Source organism: Rhinichthys klamathensis, unplaced genomic scaffold (genome assembly GCF_029890125.1).
Source record: "Rhinichthys klamathensis goyatoka isolate OS25496 unplaced genomic scaffold, OSU_Roscu_1.1 h1tg000111l_1, whole genome shotgun sequence".
NCBI lineage: Eukaryota > Metazoa > Chordata > Actinopteri > Cypriniformes > Leuciscidae > Rhinichthys > Rhinichthys klamathensis.
The window spans coordinates 13,154,812-13,174,624 of record NW_026606649.1 but is presented as its reverse complement, the minus strand read 5'-3'; the positions used below and the strand labels follow the sequence as shown (position 1 = coordinate 13,174,624).

Below are 19,813 nucleotides of genomic sequence, written 5' to 3'. Positions count from 1 at the left end.
TGACGTTGAAATCATGCAACCACTGTGTAGTTCGTTTATACCCTACATTTAGCTTTTTACCTCTGCAGATTACATTTAGTCTTCAAAATGCATAAAGCTTGTGTTAATTTGAGAAGATTATCATGATGAACAATACGAGCAAGAATCATAAATCTTTGTTGGTCACAGAGCTTATTTCTGCAATAATCCAAAAGCGAATAAAAAAAAAAAAACAGTTTTTTTTTTCAGAGGGAACCAGGGTGATTTATATCACTGCAGCACTCCATTAAAACAACAAAGTGCATTGCTTAACAAGAAATTCTCTTCCACTTATAAAGGCCTACTAAACAATCCAATCCTGTTTGATATGATGGGGAATCTCTGAAAGTTATGGCCCCGTCTCTGAATGAATGGGTGAACACGGTTTTATGTCATGTCCTGTGAAGCCTTGGCTTTACTGATGGGGCAGCAGTAAGGTGAATCCTGTTCGACTCTTCTTGAAGTCTGCGATGGTCTGGCCGGGTTTGGCCTCTACGGTGATACTCTTAGGTTTGCCGCTCATATGTACCTGGATTGCTGTGGAGCACACTTTCACTGGCACAGGAGTGTTCTTCACTCTGGAACAAACAGATGACATGACATAATTACTCTTGATTCTAGACAATGCTGCTGAATACATCCCCAAAATAGCTTATGACAGCTCCCTGTGGCCTATCAAAAGTAGGCAAAGCTTTGCACTCAGTTGTGTTCCTGCTTGGTTTTTAGTGGTTCATGATGAGAATCAAATGTAGGAGCTTTATTATGGGTTCAGTATGTTACACAGCCTTACAGAGACAGTGACTGAGCCTTGCCACATTAAACAATAAACCAACCCATCACTCCAGATGCCTTAATAAAATGGTCTCTGATAATAGATATTACATATGACAATTACATTTTAAACGTACACTACCATTCAAATGTTTAGGGTTGGTAAGATTTTTAAAAATGTTTTTGTCTCTTGACTTATGTTCAACAATGCTGCATTTATTTAGTCAAAAATGCAATAAAAATAGTAATATTGTGAAATATTATTACAGTTTAAAATAACAGCATTTATTTGAATTTTTTTTTTTTGTAAGACTATAATTGTCTTTACTATCACTTTTGATCAGTTTAATGTGTTCATGCTGAATAAAAGTATTTCTGTCATGACAACTCTTGACGTGTTTGGCATGGTAATGGATACCAACGTTGATATGTTTGGTCTTGGCGGAATAGATCTGATACGCTGTATGGGACTTGCTACTGCCAATACATACACAACACTCTGTAGTGAGCATGTAAGAAATGCTGCTACTGTACAATACAGTGTACATGAATTACCCGAAGCAGATCTATACAGGTGGAGCTGGGGAAGGTGGAAGGTATCTGAAAGTGCACTGCACTGCTACAGCAAATGCTGACCAAGTATTTGAAGCCATCTAGAGTTTTATGACTTTTAGAGTTTTATGAGTTTTATGACTTTTATGAAGAACTTTGTATTTATTTATTTCCAAAAAACAAAACAAAGAATGGTGGTGTACTAAAAATAATCCTTCACAAAATGTACAATGTATGAAATGTAGAACTAACTTATGCTCTATGACAAAAAAGACAAATAATTATCTATGCAATACATAAAAGAAAAGCTAAAGTATATGAATTGTAGCTAATTACACCTAAAACATTGTTTTAAACACCTCCAGGATTTATCAGCCTATTATATAAGTGGTTCCGAGGCAGTAAAGTGGGGCTCAAAAAGTTCCATTTGATGGAGTCAAAAATAATGTTCTATGTAGGACAGAAAAGACGAGAAGGGACACCTCCGCTGTCTGATTCTGTCCCTGTTCCCTAAATGCACAGTCGTCTCACTTCCTCAGAGTATTTAAAAATGGTCACCAATTCTCAGAGTGAAAAGACAACTATGGCACACAAAGACTCTTTTATTCAGATGTCTATAAAACACAAATGAAATGGTTCATAAATGCACATCAATTTAATATAGAAAATTATCAAGGGGCCATATTACACACTTTTGTAGCATTTCATTTTTTTCCACTTACTTTCCAAGTCCACTTATAACTTTTTTTGCACCCATGTTGAACTCTCTCTCTCTGATCTCAGAATTAAACAGGCTGTTTTTGATATTGTACCTTTAAGACTTCTAGAAGTAAATGACCTCTGATATCCTTCTGTAATGGTGTAGTTTGAAATGGTGTTCAATTTGGTGACTACTGCAAAGTTATTTTACTAATCAAAAGACAATGATATATTGTGAATTTGGTCACAGCTGAAAGGTGCGATATCTAACACAGTCTCATCCCAAGAAGATATCATACATTCCCATTCAGAATTTTGGGGTCGGTAAGATGTTGTAATGTTTTAAAGGGGTCATGAACTGGCTTTTTAATTTTTTTTATATTGTTGTCTGAGGTCAACTTATGACGTTCGCTTGGTTTTTACATTCAAAAACATCAAAATGAATAAGTAATAGGCTATTTTCTACCCTAGTTTTGAGCCTAGCTCAAAAACGCTCGGTTTTTATGGGCGTCTTGCATTGAAGACTTGAAAGTAAACGCCCACTGCTGTGAGTGGATAACAGTTTAGCATATTATAATGAGTTTCGTGTAATGCGCGAATCGGTGGGCGGGGCTAAACCGGCCGTGTTGAAGTAGGCGTTGATCTTCTTCTGCGGGGGTGGTGTTTTATCCTCTTTGTCGTCATAGTTCCCCACTTTGAAAAACGAGTCGTTTGCTGAGCCTGGTGTCAATAAAAGCTTTTTTTGGACTAACAAGGACGTTTTCAGTTCTGAAACTTACAGGATATTCTTATAATATGATGACCTCTTAGATGTCAAAAGCTCAAGGAAAATTTGATTTCTCAGTTCATCACCCCTTTAAAAGAAGTCTCTAATGCTCACCAAGGCTGCATTTGATCAAACATACAATTAAATTGTAATATTGTGCAAAAGCTGAATTTTCAGCACAGCGGCCATTACTTCAGTCTTGAGTGTCACATGATCCTTCAGAAATCATTTTAATATGCTGATTTGCTGCTCAATAAACATGACTTATTATTACCAATGTTGAAAACAGTTGCGCTGCTTAATATTTTTGTAGAAACCGTGATGCTTTTTCTTTTCAGGATTCTTTGATGAATAAAAAGTTCAAAAGGACAGCATTTATTTGAAATAGTAATTTCTCATTTTTTTATGCAAGTCATTTTTGAACAAATGAATGTGCCCTTGCTGAATAAAAGTATTAATTTCTTTTTAAAGAATTATACCGATCCCAACTAATGTACCATAACCATGCTGATTTTTTGAATTACTCATTTTGCAGCTTACATTTTTGCAAAATGAACGTACAATTTATTTCAAAAGATAAAAAAAATAATCATATTTTCCATGATAAGCTTCCTTTAAAAATGGATTATAGTTTTTGGTCTTTTTTAAACATACAGTGTATTCCAGGTTGGCACCTAATAGCATGGAGCAGAATCAGATGGTCTCTTTCCTTCAGTCAGATTTTCTCTTTCCTACCCACTGCAAACCATGAACAACTCAAACTTTCCTCATTAAACCCCTTCAACAGGTGGACAGCAGTCCCCCATGAAACAAGCCGGTTGTGGGTCACGCAACTTCTCACTTCTCTTGTTCCCTTTCCACTCAGCTGTTCCCATCAGGGCTCAATGCCATGCTCCGCACCCACCCATCAACCCACTGACCTGCTGATTCACCAACTCACCGAAAGAAGGTCAGTGAAACATGGCACTGGAGGGCATTAACCACTATGAATCTATGATAAGATTTAACCCCACCCCAAAAATGAAAATTGTGGCATCATTCTGTCATGAAGAAAAGCTGTGTTTGTATAGAAAAGCTGTATAAAGAGAGATTTAGTACAGCTTTTGCCAGCGCAAACCCTCTGGTGCTAAAAAACTACTGTCAGGATTCATTAAAGATGTGCAGTGAAAAATGAGCTAAGAAAAGGCGTGGACAGTTATTTTTGCGACTGACCTTATCGCATATGCATTTGTAGGAGTTTACCTTTCAAACACAACATTTATGGGAGAAGCGTATTTAAATAAATCAAGCAGCTTGATTTACGATTTCCATTACACGAGAGTAGATGTTAAAACTTCATGCTGATTTGTACTCGGCTTTCGCCAAGATAAGCAAAACTAAGACGTAGCTTTACAGTAAACTATGCTTCTCCATCCATTTACGCTTCTTTCCATAAGGTGGTGTGACTCCCCTTCTGTCCGGCGTTAACGGCAGCAGTGTACTTGGCGCGTCAGCGCACGCGACGGCTGCAACTACAGGACCAGCACGACAACCGTCTGGATTGAACCGAGTAGGGGACATCTCTAGGGTCTTCAAGTGGGCACCTTCCGTCCTCAGTGTTTCGTCGACTAGCCCACGACACCTCAAGAGGGCTCGACAGTGACTCTGGCGTCCCAGAGTCACCCCCCTTCGTCCCCCACTCAACTCAGCCCAGCTTACTGACCTCCACATCCCTCCTGCTGCTGAGACCTAACTACAATCTCACAATCTCTCCGCAACCCGACCATACGCGCCAACCCGTTTGACTAAGGCTGTCGAGCCCCACTGGTGCGTTAATATGCAGTTTCAGTGGACAACGGTTCCGTATGGCATACCACCTACCGCAAAACACAATATCTGCCCAACCACCTGTCATTCACGCAATATCCACAGGAACGTATAGAAACAAACCAACAGACTCTTCAAGTTTTCAAGAATTCTACGAAACCGTAGCGTGGCGGCCTTTACACAGCCAGCTACAATCTTTCCGTCTCAACCACAGCCAGTTGCTGCTCCTTTCTGCTGCTTCAGATAAGTTCTTTACTGTGCGACGCAACTCTTGGCCGCTGAATCCGATGTCTCTGAGGAACCGGGTTGTAGAGTGTGCCACAAAACCTTGACAACCCACTTCCACTGGATAAACCTGGACTCTCCATCCTCGCTGTTCTGCTTCAGTGGCCAGATGAGCATACTGCAGTTTCTTCCTCTCATATGCCTCATCTACCGCATCCTCCCATGGCACTGTTAACTCTATCAGTTGAACAATGCGTGCTGATCCAGACCACAAAACAATATCTGGTCGTAGGTTAGTGGTGGCAATCTCAGGTGGAAAAATAAGCCGTTGGTCAAGATCAGCCAGCATCTTCCAGTCCCTAGCAGCTTCCAGTTGTCCTGGGCGAGAATTGGTGTTAACACCTTTTCTTGGTGGTTGCTCGCCTGGGCGGAGGAATATTGTCTTCTGTGTGTAATGTTTTGCTAGAACAGGTGGCAACTTATTGGTCATGTTACGCTTGCCTTCTAATGCTAAAGCCAAACATCGCAGTACTTGGTCATGGCGCCAAGTAAACCGACCCTGGCTAAGAGCCACCTTACATCCTGTCAAAATGTGCCTTAATGTGGCAGGTGATGAACACAAAGGACAAGAGGGATCCTCTCCTACCCAGAGGTTTAGGTTCTGCGGTGATGGGAGAACATCATATGTTGACCTAATAAGGAAACTGATCCTACTCTCTTCCATTGACCAGAGGTCTTGCCAGCCCATCTTACGTTGTTCCACACTCTCCCATCTCATCCACTCTCCCTGCTTGGCCTGGGAAATGGCCTTTATACACCTCATCCTCTCCTCCTGCTGTCGCACCTCGTTGACTACCAGCTTCCTCCTTTGAGCTGGGCCTGCCTTGTGCCATTTAGGAGGAGCTAAACTGAGCCCAAAACCCCCTCTTCCATGCTGTACCTGTCCCACGATATCCCTAATTTGAAGGGCAGCCTTTGCCTCTACTACAGATATCTTTGCTGACCACTTTCTACCAGTTTTTAACACAGGGGCTGCCTCCCTTACACATTTGTCGCGTGACTCTACTAAGGTCATTTCCAGTCTGACCTTGGCACACTTGAACTCCTCGGTTAAAGCAGAGACTGGCAGCTGCAATATTCCTTTACTATAAAGTCCTACTCTGCTGAGGCAGCGTGGAACTCCCAACCATTTCCTGATGTATGAACTTATCAACGCTTCCAGCTTATCCACTGTTGTCAAAGAAACGTCGTACACGGTCAGTGGCCACAGCAACCTCGGCAGTAGACCAAACTGAAAGCACCAGAGTTTTAGTTTACCAGGTAGAGCACAGCTGTTTATGCTCTTCAACCCTTCCACTGCTTGTCGTCTAACTTCTCCCACCCGAACTGTGTCCTTTAGATCCCCATCGTACCATCTCCCAAGACTCTTCACTGGCTTCTCAGAAACTGTTGGTATTGCCTCACCATTAATGAAGAATGTTTTATCTACTACCTTTCCTTTAACTATCGAGATGCTCCTTGATTTAGAGGGCTTAAATTTCATTCGTGCCCATTCAATATTATCTGTTAACTTCCCCAATAACCGATTAGTGCAGGCTACTGTTGTAGTCATGGTTGACCACTAATGTGGTTTGCGGTAGTCAATTTACTTTTTTGTGCCATTAACACAGAAAAAAAGCATCTGCATCCGAAACTGCATACTTCCCTCCTATAGTAGGCGAAAAACAGTACGTGTCAAAAGAAAAAAAGTACCTGAATGACCTACCACTTCCAACGAGATTCTGAAGTGAATGTAAATCTGGCCATTATAGGTATAGTTTAGCCAAAAAATTTAATTCTGTCAGCTTTTACTTTCAGCTTTTTTCCAAACACATAAGACTTTTAAAATGTTAATGTTCTATAAACAAAAAAACAACATATTGGATTGGAATGTGGTAGTAAATGATGACAGAATTGAAATGTTTAGGTGAACTACTCCTGAGCAAGTCGGTTACTATTGCCTTAGACCAGTTGGATAAGTGATGCAGAACTTTTCGCAATTCCTCTAAAAAAGCTTTTTGAGTTGCTCTGTTTTTTCCAGGGACATGGCGTCCAAACCAATGAGAAGATGATGCAGTTGGAGCTGCATTATTTATTGCCATGGAAACCATACGACAGAACTGGGACGCAGCAGCAACTCCGTATGGTTCTTGTGTGCCCCGCCTTCCTTCCTTCCTTCCTCCAGAAGAACTTCTTTTATTCAGCGTTTCTGTCACATGTGACTGTACATCTCCATGTCATTATAGTGAATCATTGACAACTCTTGTTTTGGGCCATGCCTGAAAAACACACTTCATTACACATTCTAGTCCCTTCCAGATCCTTTATTCCTGCAAACCCGCCCCTAAGAGTGGAAACCAACTCAAGAATACACATGCAACCACTGCAGTCTGCGTCCCCGGGGCTCGGCTGTCACCGCGCATAATTTTTGTTTACCGTCACACCATGAGTTTGGGCCCCCGTGGGCTCTGACTGCGTGCGTTTGTTTGCAGTCTCCTCCTAATGGCTTGTTGAGTACATCACCAGCAAAAGCAATGTAGCAATGTAACAATGTTCCCATTCAGATACAACGCTCAATTTTGCATTATTTTGATTAGAAATATGTTTTTGTCCTTGTACTCTTAAAAATAAAGGTTCCAAAAGGAGTTTTTTGCAGCAATGCCATAGAACCCTCGTTGGTTCCGAAAGAACCTTTCAGTGAACAGTTCTTAAAAGAACCATTGTCTTAGAGTAAAGAAGATTTTAATAATCTAAAGAACCTTTTTTTCATTATTAAGAACCTTTTGTGCAATGAAAAGGTTCCATGGATGTTAAATGTTCTTCGTGGAACCATAGATGCCAAAAAAAGAACCTTTATTTTTAAGAGTGTATGATGATGAAATTATGGTCACACTTTAGATTAGGGTCCAATTCTCACTATTAGCTAACTATTAACTATGACCTTTGCCTCAATAAACTCCTAATTACTGCTTATTAATAGTTATTAAGGTAGTTCTTAAGTTTAGGAATTGTGATTTAGGGATGTAGAATATGATTTTGCAGAATAAGGAATTAATATGTGCTTTATAAGTACTAATAAACAGCCAATATCCTAGTAATATGCATGCTGATAAGAAACTAGTTATTAGTGAGAATTGGACCCTAAACTAAAGTGTTACCAACTTTTATTCAGCAAGGACACATTAAATTGATCAAAAGTGACAGTAAATTCATTTCGAAAAAAAAAAAAAGTTCTATTTTTCAAAAGAATCCCTAAAAAAGTATCAAGGTTTCCACAAAAATCCAGCTTTGCCATCACAGGAATACAATACATTTAAAATATTCAAACAGAAAAACATTCTTTTAAATCACAATAATATTTTACTATTCTACTGGGTTTTTTTTATGATCCAATAAATGCATCCTCGTAAGCATATAGAGACTTCGTAAAAAACATTGAAAAATCTTACCAAAGCCAAACTTTTGAACAGTAGTGTGAATATAATAAAATAAATATACAAAAATGCTTGTTGGTGAAGACTCACCATTACATTGCACTTTTTTATTGTATTTTAAGTTTTCTACTACGATCACTTTATGGTTTATTAATAACGCTAAGGCATCTGAAGTCAGTGGAAACTCTCTTCCACCTTTCCCTCCGTCACTTTTATTCAGTTAGTTTCATCCTGCATCTTTGTTGCTAAAATCATTCTCACCTCAGGCATTTATCCATAACACAATATCACTTCTTTCACCCTCTCTCAAACTGTCAGCCATTTTCCCAAAGGCAAAGGGTCTCAGGGCAGGAGTTGAGAATGCACATCTGTCAACAACGAGACAGAAGTGACAAACTCTCTCAGAGAGACAAAAGGTGGAAGAGAGATAGATACAAAAAGACAGGGGCAGATATGAGATTGATAGAGATAGAGATAGAGATAGATAGATAGAGAGAGAGAGAGAGAGAGAGAGAGAGAGAGAGAGAGAGAGAGAGAGAGAGAGAGAGAGAGAGAGAGAGGTCTGTAAGATTTCTTTTATGTTTTTTAAAGTAGTCTATACTCACAAGGCTGCATTTATTTTATCAGAAATACAGTAAAACCTGTAATATTGTAGAATACAGTAAATACAGTAAAATAATGGTTTTCTATTTTAATACATTATAAAATATAATTTATTCCTGTGATGTCAAAGATGAACTTTCAGCTGCCGTTACTCCAGTCTTCAGTGTCACATGATCCTTCATAAATCATTCTTATATGCTGATTTGGTGCGCAAGAAACATTTCTTATTTTTATCAATGTTGAAAACAGTTGAGCTGCTTAATATTTTTTTGGAAACCATAATAAAAAAAATCAGGATTCTTCGATGAATAGAAAGTACAAAAGAACAATTATTTGAAATAGATTATTTTTGCAACAATGTAAATGTATTTACTGTCATTTTTGATTAATTTAATTCACCTTCGTTGAATAAAAGCACTAATTTATGTAAAAAGAAATCGTATTGTTTGAATTGGTAGTCTGCTAATAGGTAATGAGAGAATACTCACTTATTGCTAAACTATCCTAGTCAATTACAACCTGAAATCTACAGTACAGTGTATACAATATACAATAGTACGTAATTATGACAATATAGTTACAAATATACTGCATACAACTCTACTTATTTATGCCAAAATTGAGTGCAATAACCTACTTAATAATCATAATTATTGTAGGGAGAGAATACCAAAGTTTCATATAAACAGGGTGGTGTTTTTTTTTTTTTCCTGTAATGCAGCTCTTTGTGTGCACAAACTAAAAGCCTGCTGGGCCCTCTAACAAAACACAGCAGTCATAAGACACCAGGAGGGACCATTACAAGTCCACAGATTAAAGCCCACTTAAAACACACTCAGCCAAATACACAATTACACATGTACACACTCTTCCATCTCCACTACTCCCCATGATCTCTCCTTCAATCCTAATTAGCACTTCCTCAACTGCTTGGCAACTATCGTCGGGGTAACAGCAGCATCTGCGTCCCACAGAGGTGTGGAGGAACAGGCTGTTTTTCTGACTGAGAGTATGGAAAAAACAGGCTAAACTGCTGGGCCAAAACGCATGCTGATGTGATGTGAGTCATGTGACAAATGACAACATCATTATCAAAAATATAATAAAAAATTAAAGGTAAAATTCACAAAAAAAAAAAAAAAATTCTGCCATTATTTGACTTTATGCGAGGAACTGATTGAAATCATTATTCACGAAAATTTACCCTTGTTGCTCACAAATTCCATATGCACTTTTACATGCAGTATTCATACTTTCATTCAGACATTCATTTGGTGTCACAAACCTGGTGGAAAATATTTTGAGAGTGTAAGTAAGAATGAAAAAGAGAAACGTTTTCAGTTGGGCTGCATGATTAATCAAAATAAAACGGAAATCGCAATATGGCTTTTATCGCATTATTAAAATGCAAAAGCTGCAATTAACTAAACAAATATATGCGCTGCGTGTTTCAGAGTGAAGCGCTGCACTGTGTTCATTTACACAAGAACAGCTCATTATCCTTTGGTGTTTACAGCGTCTTGGTTCACAGTAAATGCTGGTTTGGGTTAGCCTGGCAAGCCAGACCTACATCAAGATGTTAGGTCTGTGAACTCACAATTGGCATACCTCAATCCGAGGGGCGGGATAAACGGTTGTCTTTCAATATCCCTCGGCACGCAATAGGACAGCGCTACAACCAACCAGAGCAACGAACGGCTGTGGCTGTGTGAGTCCCATGCGTTTTTCCACCAGCGGAGCTAGTTGATAAATTAAACTTTTGCCGTATCCGATCGTCAAAACTCCGAACACATCTTCCTTTTTTAAGAATGACTTATGTTACGTTCTCTTAACTCCAAGTCCTCCAGAGTCGCGGCCAAATCCGATTCGAAAGACCGCTGTTCGCCAGCAGCATCTTCTTTGTTTTCAAGTAACGTTAGCAGGGAAATCACCTATGGAAATCACGCGGAACCATCACATCTCTGCCGTCATTGTTAAGCCCGCCCACCAACTCTATACACGATGTGATTGGCCTGACCAGAGTTTGTTTTTTCCAGCTCGAAAAGCCAACGGAGAGTTGCTAGACCACACTTTGCTGCAAAATAATTTTTGCTGCCGCTAGGGTGCGTCTAGGTTTCTAGGCTAGGTTTGGGTCGCTTCAACATGCATTTGGAAATGCAACATGCGTCAACAATCTTCCCAAACTTGTAATGAAAGAAGCACATATCAACAAAATACAAGCTTTAAGGGCTTACTGCAGTTTTAACAATAGTGATTTTATTACAATAGTAATATTTCTTATTTTGGTTTTATTTAGGAATTTTTATAGTTTTATTTATTTCGAATTAATACTTATTTTAGCTAAATTGTGCAGCCCTACAAACTGTAATGATTCCTGTCTGTGTTTCCCTTGTCTTGTGTGAACTTTAGTTATTTCCTGTTCTGTGTCATGTTTTGCAGTCCTTTGTAGTTTTTCTAGTTTATTAGTATCCCCAGGTGTTTCTGATTAACCACGCCCTCTTGTCATCTTGTTTAGCTTGTTAGTCTCTGTATTTAAACCCTGTGTCTTGTTACAGTGTTTGTGGGTTCATGATGTTGTTAGATGTTGGTTGTGTCATTTTCTATGTCTGAGTTTTTGAGTCTGTCTAGTCTTTAGTTTATTTAATAAAAGTACTACTGCTGCATTTGGATCCTGCTTCCTTCTATGTTCCAACCTGCCACGTAACACAAACAAGCACAGCAATTTTTTAAAATCATTTTTTTTAAATGACAACAGTAGTTTTTATCATAAAATCATAATTAGAATTTCCAGTCATGCAGCCCTAGTTTTCAGTGAATAATAAATTACTTAAATTAAATCTGTTCCTCATATAAAATGTATCATATGACAACTCCTAATCACTTTTTGCTTCATTGTATGGATTATTCATTGTAAGCAACATTACAATTTTAAATGGAAGACATACAGGTTCAGAACGACATGAGGGTGAGTTAATAATGACCATTTTCATTTTTAGATGAATTATCCTTTTAAATCCACTCCAACTATTGCTGCTCTACTGACTCTCTCATCAGCATTAAGTGCAATGCTTTGTTATTATGTGGAATTATAGTACTACATTGATGGATTTCAAAATCTATTAGTTCAACTTGAGGATGGAATTTATTCTGCAATTATTCAATAAATCAAGACTTAATGAATGCAGCAACACCTTGTGTAACGGTTATATAATCATAGTTCATCACATAGATTACTTCTAGCCTGATTAAGCCTCTGTGACACTAAAAGCACATCTTGGGAATGAAGGACGAGATAAGCTGCTCATCAACTCTGAGAAGATAGTTCCTTATTGATACACAGCATCACACCATTGGAGGATTACGCAACAGGCTTTTCCTTCCTATGGGAGGGCAACACACAGACACACACACACCCAACAGGGATGAGGTCACGCATGGCAACAATAGAGCTGATTATTCTGGTCATAATGTCTGCAGATGACACAAACACAAACAATCTCAGTTAACCCTGCGGAGGGGCACAAACACACACTCAAGCACACACAACAGAACAAATGGTGTTTTGAGGACAGTTCATCTACACCACCATTCAAAAGTTTGGGGTCAGTAAGTGCTTTTTTTATTTATAAATACTTCTATTCAGCAAGGATTTAAAATAAAGACATTTACAATGTTACAAAAGATTTGTGGTTTAAATAAATGCTGTTCTTTTGAACTTATTCATCAAAGAACCCTAAAACTGTATCACAGATAACAGACACAAAAGACAAACAAAATATTAAGCTGTTTTCAGCAATGATAATAAGAAATGTTTCTTGAGCAGCAAATCATATTAGAATTATTTCTGAAGGGTCATGTGACACTGAAGACTGGAGTAATGATGCTGAAAATTCAGCTTTGACATTTTAAAATATATTCAAATAGAAAACAGTAATATTTAACAATATTACAGTATTTACTGTATTTTGCAGCCTTGGTGAGCATAAGATATTTATTTAAAAAACATTTAAAAAAAAAAATCTTATAGACTCAAAACTTTTGAATGGTAGATTGTCATTTAAGGTAAAGTGTGTTATTTGTTTCCGAAACTGCAAAAATAATGACTTAATAGGTTTTCAAACACTTATTTCTTCAACAAACATAAGTGCCTTTAATCAACTACTGTAATCAACAGTAAGTTCACATGATGAAATGAGAAAATATGATGTTTAACTGCATCAATCAATCATAGTCTTGCAATTCAGTAGATGCATAAAATAATGAAACAGTTCTGGTAAATTAAGAAAATGTTCTTCTCAAATGTATCTAATGAAAGTCACAATGACCTACCAATGGAAAAGCATAATTTTCCCCATAATTTGCAGTTAGACTGGATTGATTAAACCTGGGATAAGCTTTTAAGCCTTTAGCACTGCCCACAACTCTGTTAACTGTTACAACAGGAAGAGTGAAGAATTGGTGAACAGATCAACAAACGACCAACATTATAATGCTTATATTCATAGCTATACCTTATTACAGTACACTATATATCAGTGGAATGGTGCACATTTTTGATGTCTCTAACACACATATTTGAGGTCTTGAAGTCTTTAGTAACAAGCAGATGAATTGAATCGGGTATGTTTTATTAGGAAGACATCTAAACTGTGCAGAGCTGGGGTTCCTTCAGGGCCAGGGTTGGGAACCACTACTCTATAATATTTATAATGTTATTACCATGGCAATTATTACCATAATTAAAATGATTCATGTGAATTTGCAAAGCTTTTGCAAAGTAGTGATTAGTTACATATTTGTCAGGCTGTAAAGATGTGACCTCTTTTGTTATTTACCAAAAAATGTATGTGTAAAGCACTGTAAATTAATTTCATTAATTTTATTTATTTGTCTTCTTTAAATTGTATTACGGTATGATATAAGAATAATGATATATTAAATTCAAAGCTAATTGGCCACCCTGCTTTCTATGAAGTCACTATGAAATTAAAATGGACAAATTCTTATTTTTTTATTAAATATTGCAGTATTTATTATAAATGATTTATCCAAGCACATCTTTTTTTTTTTATCATGTGCCCTGGTAATCTTTAATCAAAATAACTTCCCCTCCCTCTTTGCAGCGTCATCTTTTCCCTTCTCTGATGACGTGTTTACTGGCGATAGGTCGGAACAACCTGCCAATTACAGCAATAGCAAACACAATGATCTAATGATACAATCAATTCCTGATGGACAAAATCAAGTCTTACATTTTTTCTTGTTCCAGAAGCCGTTTGGATATACCACTCGGATATACTGTACTGTAAATCACAATAGGGAAGAAAAGACTATCGCACATTGAAGTATCGAACCCCGCTATTGAAAAACTATCAGTCAACAAATATTTATATTTAAAACAGGGGCTTGACATTAACTCCCGCCAATCCGCCAAATCCAGGTGGATTTTAGCATTGGTGTGTAACGCAGTCACTATAAAACAGTATAATGGGTCCGTGCGTCAGGTCTTAAAGGGACAGCAGCTTAATATACCGGCTGCCACATTATGAGATCATATTATTAAAAATATCTATATGACAGTTTTTCCTCCATGGAATCTATGTCAAAATTGTGGCCAGTGAAAATGCTGAGTGGCAAGTAACTTTGGAAAAACCACTTGCCACAGTGGTTGGTGAGCAAAAAAGTTAATCTCAAGCCCTGTTTATAATAACATTCCTCTATACCTGAGACTATACCGCTGATGAAAGCAGCCATCATCATCAGATCATACTAATACTTCAATTTCTGGTCTCCATTTCTGTAACCCTACTATTTTGCTTTGTTAAAGTTGATCTATTTAGGTGAAAGAAAATTCACAACTGGTAATTTTTGGAGGGTGGTTAAGAAGACAAACAATCTCTGCTAACCCCTTTGGCTCCAGAAGCTCCCACAGTCTCACACGCCAGAGCTACAAAAAGCTCCTAAGATTTAACCCAACACTCACTGCCTTTGGCCAAGCCGTCACCAACACACACACACACACACAGCTGTCTCAGCAGATGGCCAAAAAGGGGTAAACTACCCAACACACACACACACACACACACACACACATCCACACTGGCGCTGCCTTTCCACAAACAAACACACATGGTCAGTCATAATGTTGACTGCTTTAAGCTTAGTCAGGTGAGGGTGCATGACCCAGAGGAAAGGTCACAGAGTTTAAAGAGGCATCATAACAGAAATGAATCACTGTTTGAATTGAGATGCAGACAATGAGCTCTCAACATGCATGCAAAGCAGAATGTGGAATGTAAATTCATTAAATTTTTACGAACTAGGCTATATCCCAATTCATGTGAGAGGTTTCATCAGATAAAAAAAATTGAAGAATGCTGTTATGTGCCTGAATAACATAACAAGCACACTTTTTGAGCAAAACATTTCATAAAAATTATTTTTTTATCAATGACACATGAAAGAAATTATATAAAAGTCATTGAGACTTTGTGGCTGTCAAACTTTAGTGGACGATGTTCATAGTTAATGTGATTCTCTACACCTGTGGTTACTCTGATAAGACACTTGTGTGAACTTGACTTCATACATCCACTAAAAATCACCCTGAGACCACCAGCAAGTTAAAAGTTTTGAAAAACATTACTTTGGAAAATTTTCTAAAGTTCATACATATTTTATGTACCGATTTGCCTATATTACTCCAACAGGTCATAGCAAAATTGTATGTTCTCTTAAAATTGAGTTGTAGATGAAAGCTAATGCAGAGCAAGTTCATCTAATCCTGTCAATCACAAAGCTTTTATTGTCACTTTTGTGACAAATCATCTGTGATTTCTCCAACACCCCAACACTTACATCTATATTCATTTCCATTAATATTTAAATATGTTGATGTTAACTGTGAGATGTCTAACGGATTCATTGTTTCGAAAATTAAGTTTTATAGCGCATGCATTAATAATAATTAAAACCTTTATGTTTATTTGTCAGTTTCACAAATGTTTTAAATGTACAACAGAATTGTACCGAAATCCACTGCCATATTTTACATGATTGAAATGTTGGTCTGAAATGCATTGAAATAATTAAGCCATTATAAAATGTCACTTTAAAAATGTTTGTAATTTTACAGAAAAACACTACAGTAGAAACCAATTAATTGGTTAAGTGTAAGTTATCTTACCTTATACTGTAATTGTATAGTGAAAATACTGTAACTGTATAGTGAAAAACAAGTAGTATGTAATAAAATATGTAAAAATGGTAATGTGTATTAAATGCAATTTTCTGGTTTTGGAAGTAAAAACTATGAATTGTCATATAATTTACTGTGAAAGGATACTCCTAGAAGTCCCTGCATGACATCACATGAATATATATTACAGGTGAAACTCAAAAAATTAGAATATCATGCAAAAGTTCATTTATTTCAGTAATTCAACTTAAAGGTGAAACTAATATATTACATGCAAAGTGAGCTATTTCAAGCCTTTATGTTATAATTTTGATGATTACGGCTTACAGCTATGAAAACCTTTTCAGAATATTCTAATTTTGAATTCGGGGTAATCATCAAATCACCATAATCATCAAAATTATAACAAATAAAGGCTTGAAATATCTCACTTTGCATGTAATGAGTCTATACAATATATTAGTTGAATTACTGAAATAAATGAACTTTTGCACGATATTCTAATTTTTCGAGTTTCACCTGTATTTTAAAAACAGTAATTATCTGTAATGTACATTAGGGTGTTTTGTGTTACATTTTCTGTTGTTTAGTGAATGTTTAATGCATTATTTTAGTGTTTCTATATACCATAATATTTTTTTTACTGTGAAGACACAATGTCAATGTGTCTTCACCTCTAATTCACCTCTAATTATTCATATAATATTCCTACTTTTTATCAGATTATATATTGGGTTACTATGCTAGTTTAGAGGAATGTTGTTTCCTACTTGGCAAAATGATGGTTACTTTCTGTTCAGGGCTGGCGAAGGTTATTTTTACATCTGTTCAACTGAAACCTCACATATGCTTTAAATGAAGATAAGTCCATCTTGGCTTCTTTTTTGTGCTTAACATTCTCCTTATCCTTATGACGTTTATGAAAATGGAAAAATCCGACATATTTTTCAAAGCAATGAAAGTCGTACTGGGTGCTGCATCTCTGCTAGTGGGGATAGAGTGAAACGCAAGTGTGTGCATGGTCATCTGTTCTCCCGCCCACCCCCACACACACATGCTCACACACTATTTGCCCTCCTCCACACTTCCACAGGCCCCTCTGACGTCTCCTTTTGATGATGTCGTAAAGGGGGCATGACCCCATGCATTGACTCGCAGATGGCAGCACAATGGGTTTAAAGCAGACGTGCAGGAGCAGTGATTGCAGACACCCAGTGACTTACACACCTGCCACACACATACACACACACTTGAATATGTGATTTACGGGGACTCTCCATAGGCATAATGGTCTGTATACTGTACATTCCATTCCCCTACACTAACCCTAGCCTACTCCTTAACACATCACAAAAAACTCTCAGCATTTTTGGAATTTTAATAAACACCATTTAGTATGTTTTTTTTTAAAGCCATTTGGTTCATGAGGACACAGGAAGTGTCTTCATAAACCATGTTTACGTTTGTTCAGCACCAGCAATGTAGCAAATCTCGTCCGCCAATAAATTCCGGTTAAATAATTCACTCTGGGAGTGTCATGATTAAAATATTTTCAGGAATTGTTTGATGCAAAGAAAGTTGAAAAGAACAGCATTTATTTGAAATAGATTTTTTTTTATTCATTTAATGCATCCTTGCTTAATAAATGATCAATTTCTTAAAGAAAAAAAATCTTTTTGATGATATTATACCTCATTGTAACATGTATGTTGTGTAGGGATGGGAATTGATAAGATTTTATCAATATCAATGCCACTAACGATTCTGCTTGTCGATCCGATTCTTTAACGATTCTCTTATCGATTCCTGATAGCACTGTGTGGAAAAAAGTAGTCATGCTTTTTCGGGGGGAAAAAACCAAGTGGTTTTATTTGTTTTAAAGCTTACACTTACTTGAGTAAGCAAACTGTACTTTTTATGTAATTTATGTAATAAATGGAACCTTATTGTAAAGTGTTACCGATTAGTTATACCGGTACACCGATTAAACGTACCGTGAGAGTTCAGTGTTGGAAAGATCAGTTGTTTTAACCATTCAGTAAAACGAATCGGTTCAAATGAGTCATTAGTTCGCGAATTGAACGTGTCATTATCGGACGTGTGCCGGCGCGTTGGGGCATCCCACAAGGTGTCATCACAGAAAACATTTCATCACTGGATAGTTTTTTTCGTGTATTTAAAGTGTGGTTTATGTCAGCTGAATGTGCGGAACGCTTTTCAGAGAAGATAAGGCAACGTATTTTAGCACAATTCACACCCAGCGGTAGCCTAATTCAGGAAAAACAAATCTCCGAATGCTCCACATGAAACTTTAGTCTCCCGACCTTACCATCGTGTCGTTTATTTTGATTAATATGTGCGAGGGAGAGAGAGCAAGACGGTGAAGCCTACTTGCTCCGAAGAGAGAGAGAGTGCGCGCGCGCGCGCGACCGGGGCTCTCTCTCTCTCTGCTCGTTCAGTTAAACATGCGCCCTGTCACAAGCGCAGCAGTTCATCTACATTACTCACCGATCAAATAAGACTTTGGCGGTACAAAAATTAGCTTTGGACGCCGTGCTATGGTGCTTGATAAAGGACAAAAGGGACAGTTGTGAGTTCACGGTCTGTAGCCTACATACTATGGCTGACTCAGAGCAGGAGCATCGATAAGACGACTCGTTAACCTCGTCGAGGGCATACAATATCGATGGATCGTAAAACTTAGAACCGGTTCTCGAGTGGAACCGGTTTTCAATTCCCATCCCTAATGTTGTGTGTTGTTTAATTTTCAGTTCGCTCGTTAGTTTCCCTGGAAGTGAATTAATTTACGCACATGTTCTGTTTTCCGTTGATTACTCCCCTGTGTATTTAAGACCTTAGCTTTCTATGTTCATTGTTCGGTGTTGTTTCAGTTTTGATTTCATTTGCATTTTCTACTACGTTTCCTTAGATATCTCCAGAGTGTTTATTATTCTAAATAAAGACTCTATCGTCGTGCGTGCTGCAGACCACCATTGTTACACTAATCAGCATGTGTATTTTCCATAAAACAACACACACAGACAATAAACTTTTGAACTATATCAGTTTACGAAAAGCTTTGTTTTATATGCTATTTAATGAATCCAATATTTTATTTTCCACCATTGTCACAACACAACCAAATACAGAAACGCGCTGCAAATACTTACAATGCAACCAAATACAGAAACGCACTGCAAATTCAGGTCATCGACAAGTAGACATTGAACAATAAGCGGTCCCAGCCAGGTTTGTCACTTGTTGGGGTCCCCTTAAAACATTTCCGTGAAATTTGCAGCGTGTTTCTGTATTTGGTTGCATTGTGAGTATTTGCCGCACATGTGTTGTCAAACTGATGAAGATGTTTTCTTAATTTGCTGGTGTTTTTTCTATTTGCATGCGTTTTCTTCAGTTGCAGAGCATTGAGCTCTCTCGGCCACCGTAATTTTCAGCAAATGTTGAATGCAAATGTCTAAAAATGTCATGTGGTTTAACCATCAAATAAAATATATTCCTTACACCTTGAATATATGTGTACGAGTATGCATACCTTAATACATTTTTATATTATTACAAATTACATTACATGCAAATCAAGGTAAAAAAAAAAAAAAATCAAATATATATATATATATATATATTTTTTTTTATGAATAACAAATGATACTACTTTATAAGGTTTCTTTTCAAAAATGTCATTAT

General features: G+C 37.3%; 1 protein-coding gene across 1 annotated transcript in view; it reads right to left on the bottom strand.

Moving 5' to 3' along the window:
* Positions 1-225: 225 nt before the first annotated feature.
* The window catches only part of myo1g (myosin IG), a 52,884-nt gene continuing 33,296 nt past the window's right edge, over positions 226-19,813 (bottom strand). The window contains exon 22 of the mRNA XM_056254527.1: positions 226-596. Coding sequence (XP_056110502.1) covers positions 434-596 — 163 coding nt within the window. The 3' untranslated portion in view covers positions 226-433. The remainder of the gene's footprint in view (positions 597-19,813) is intronic.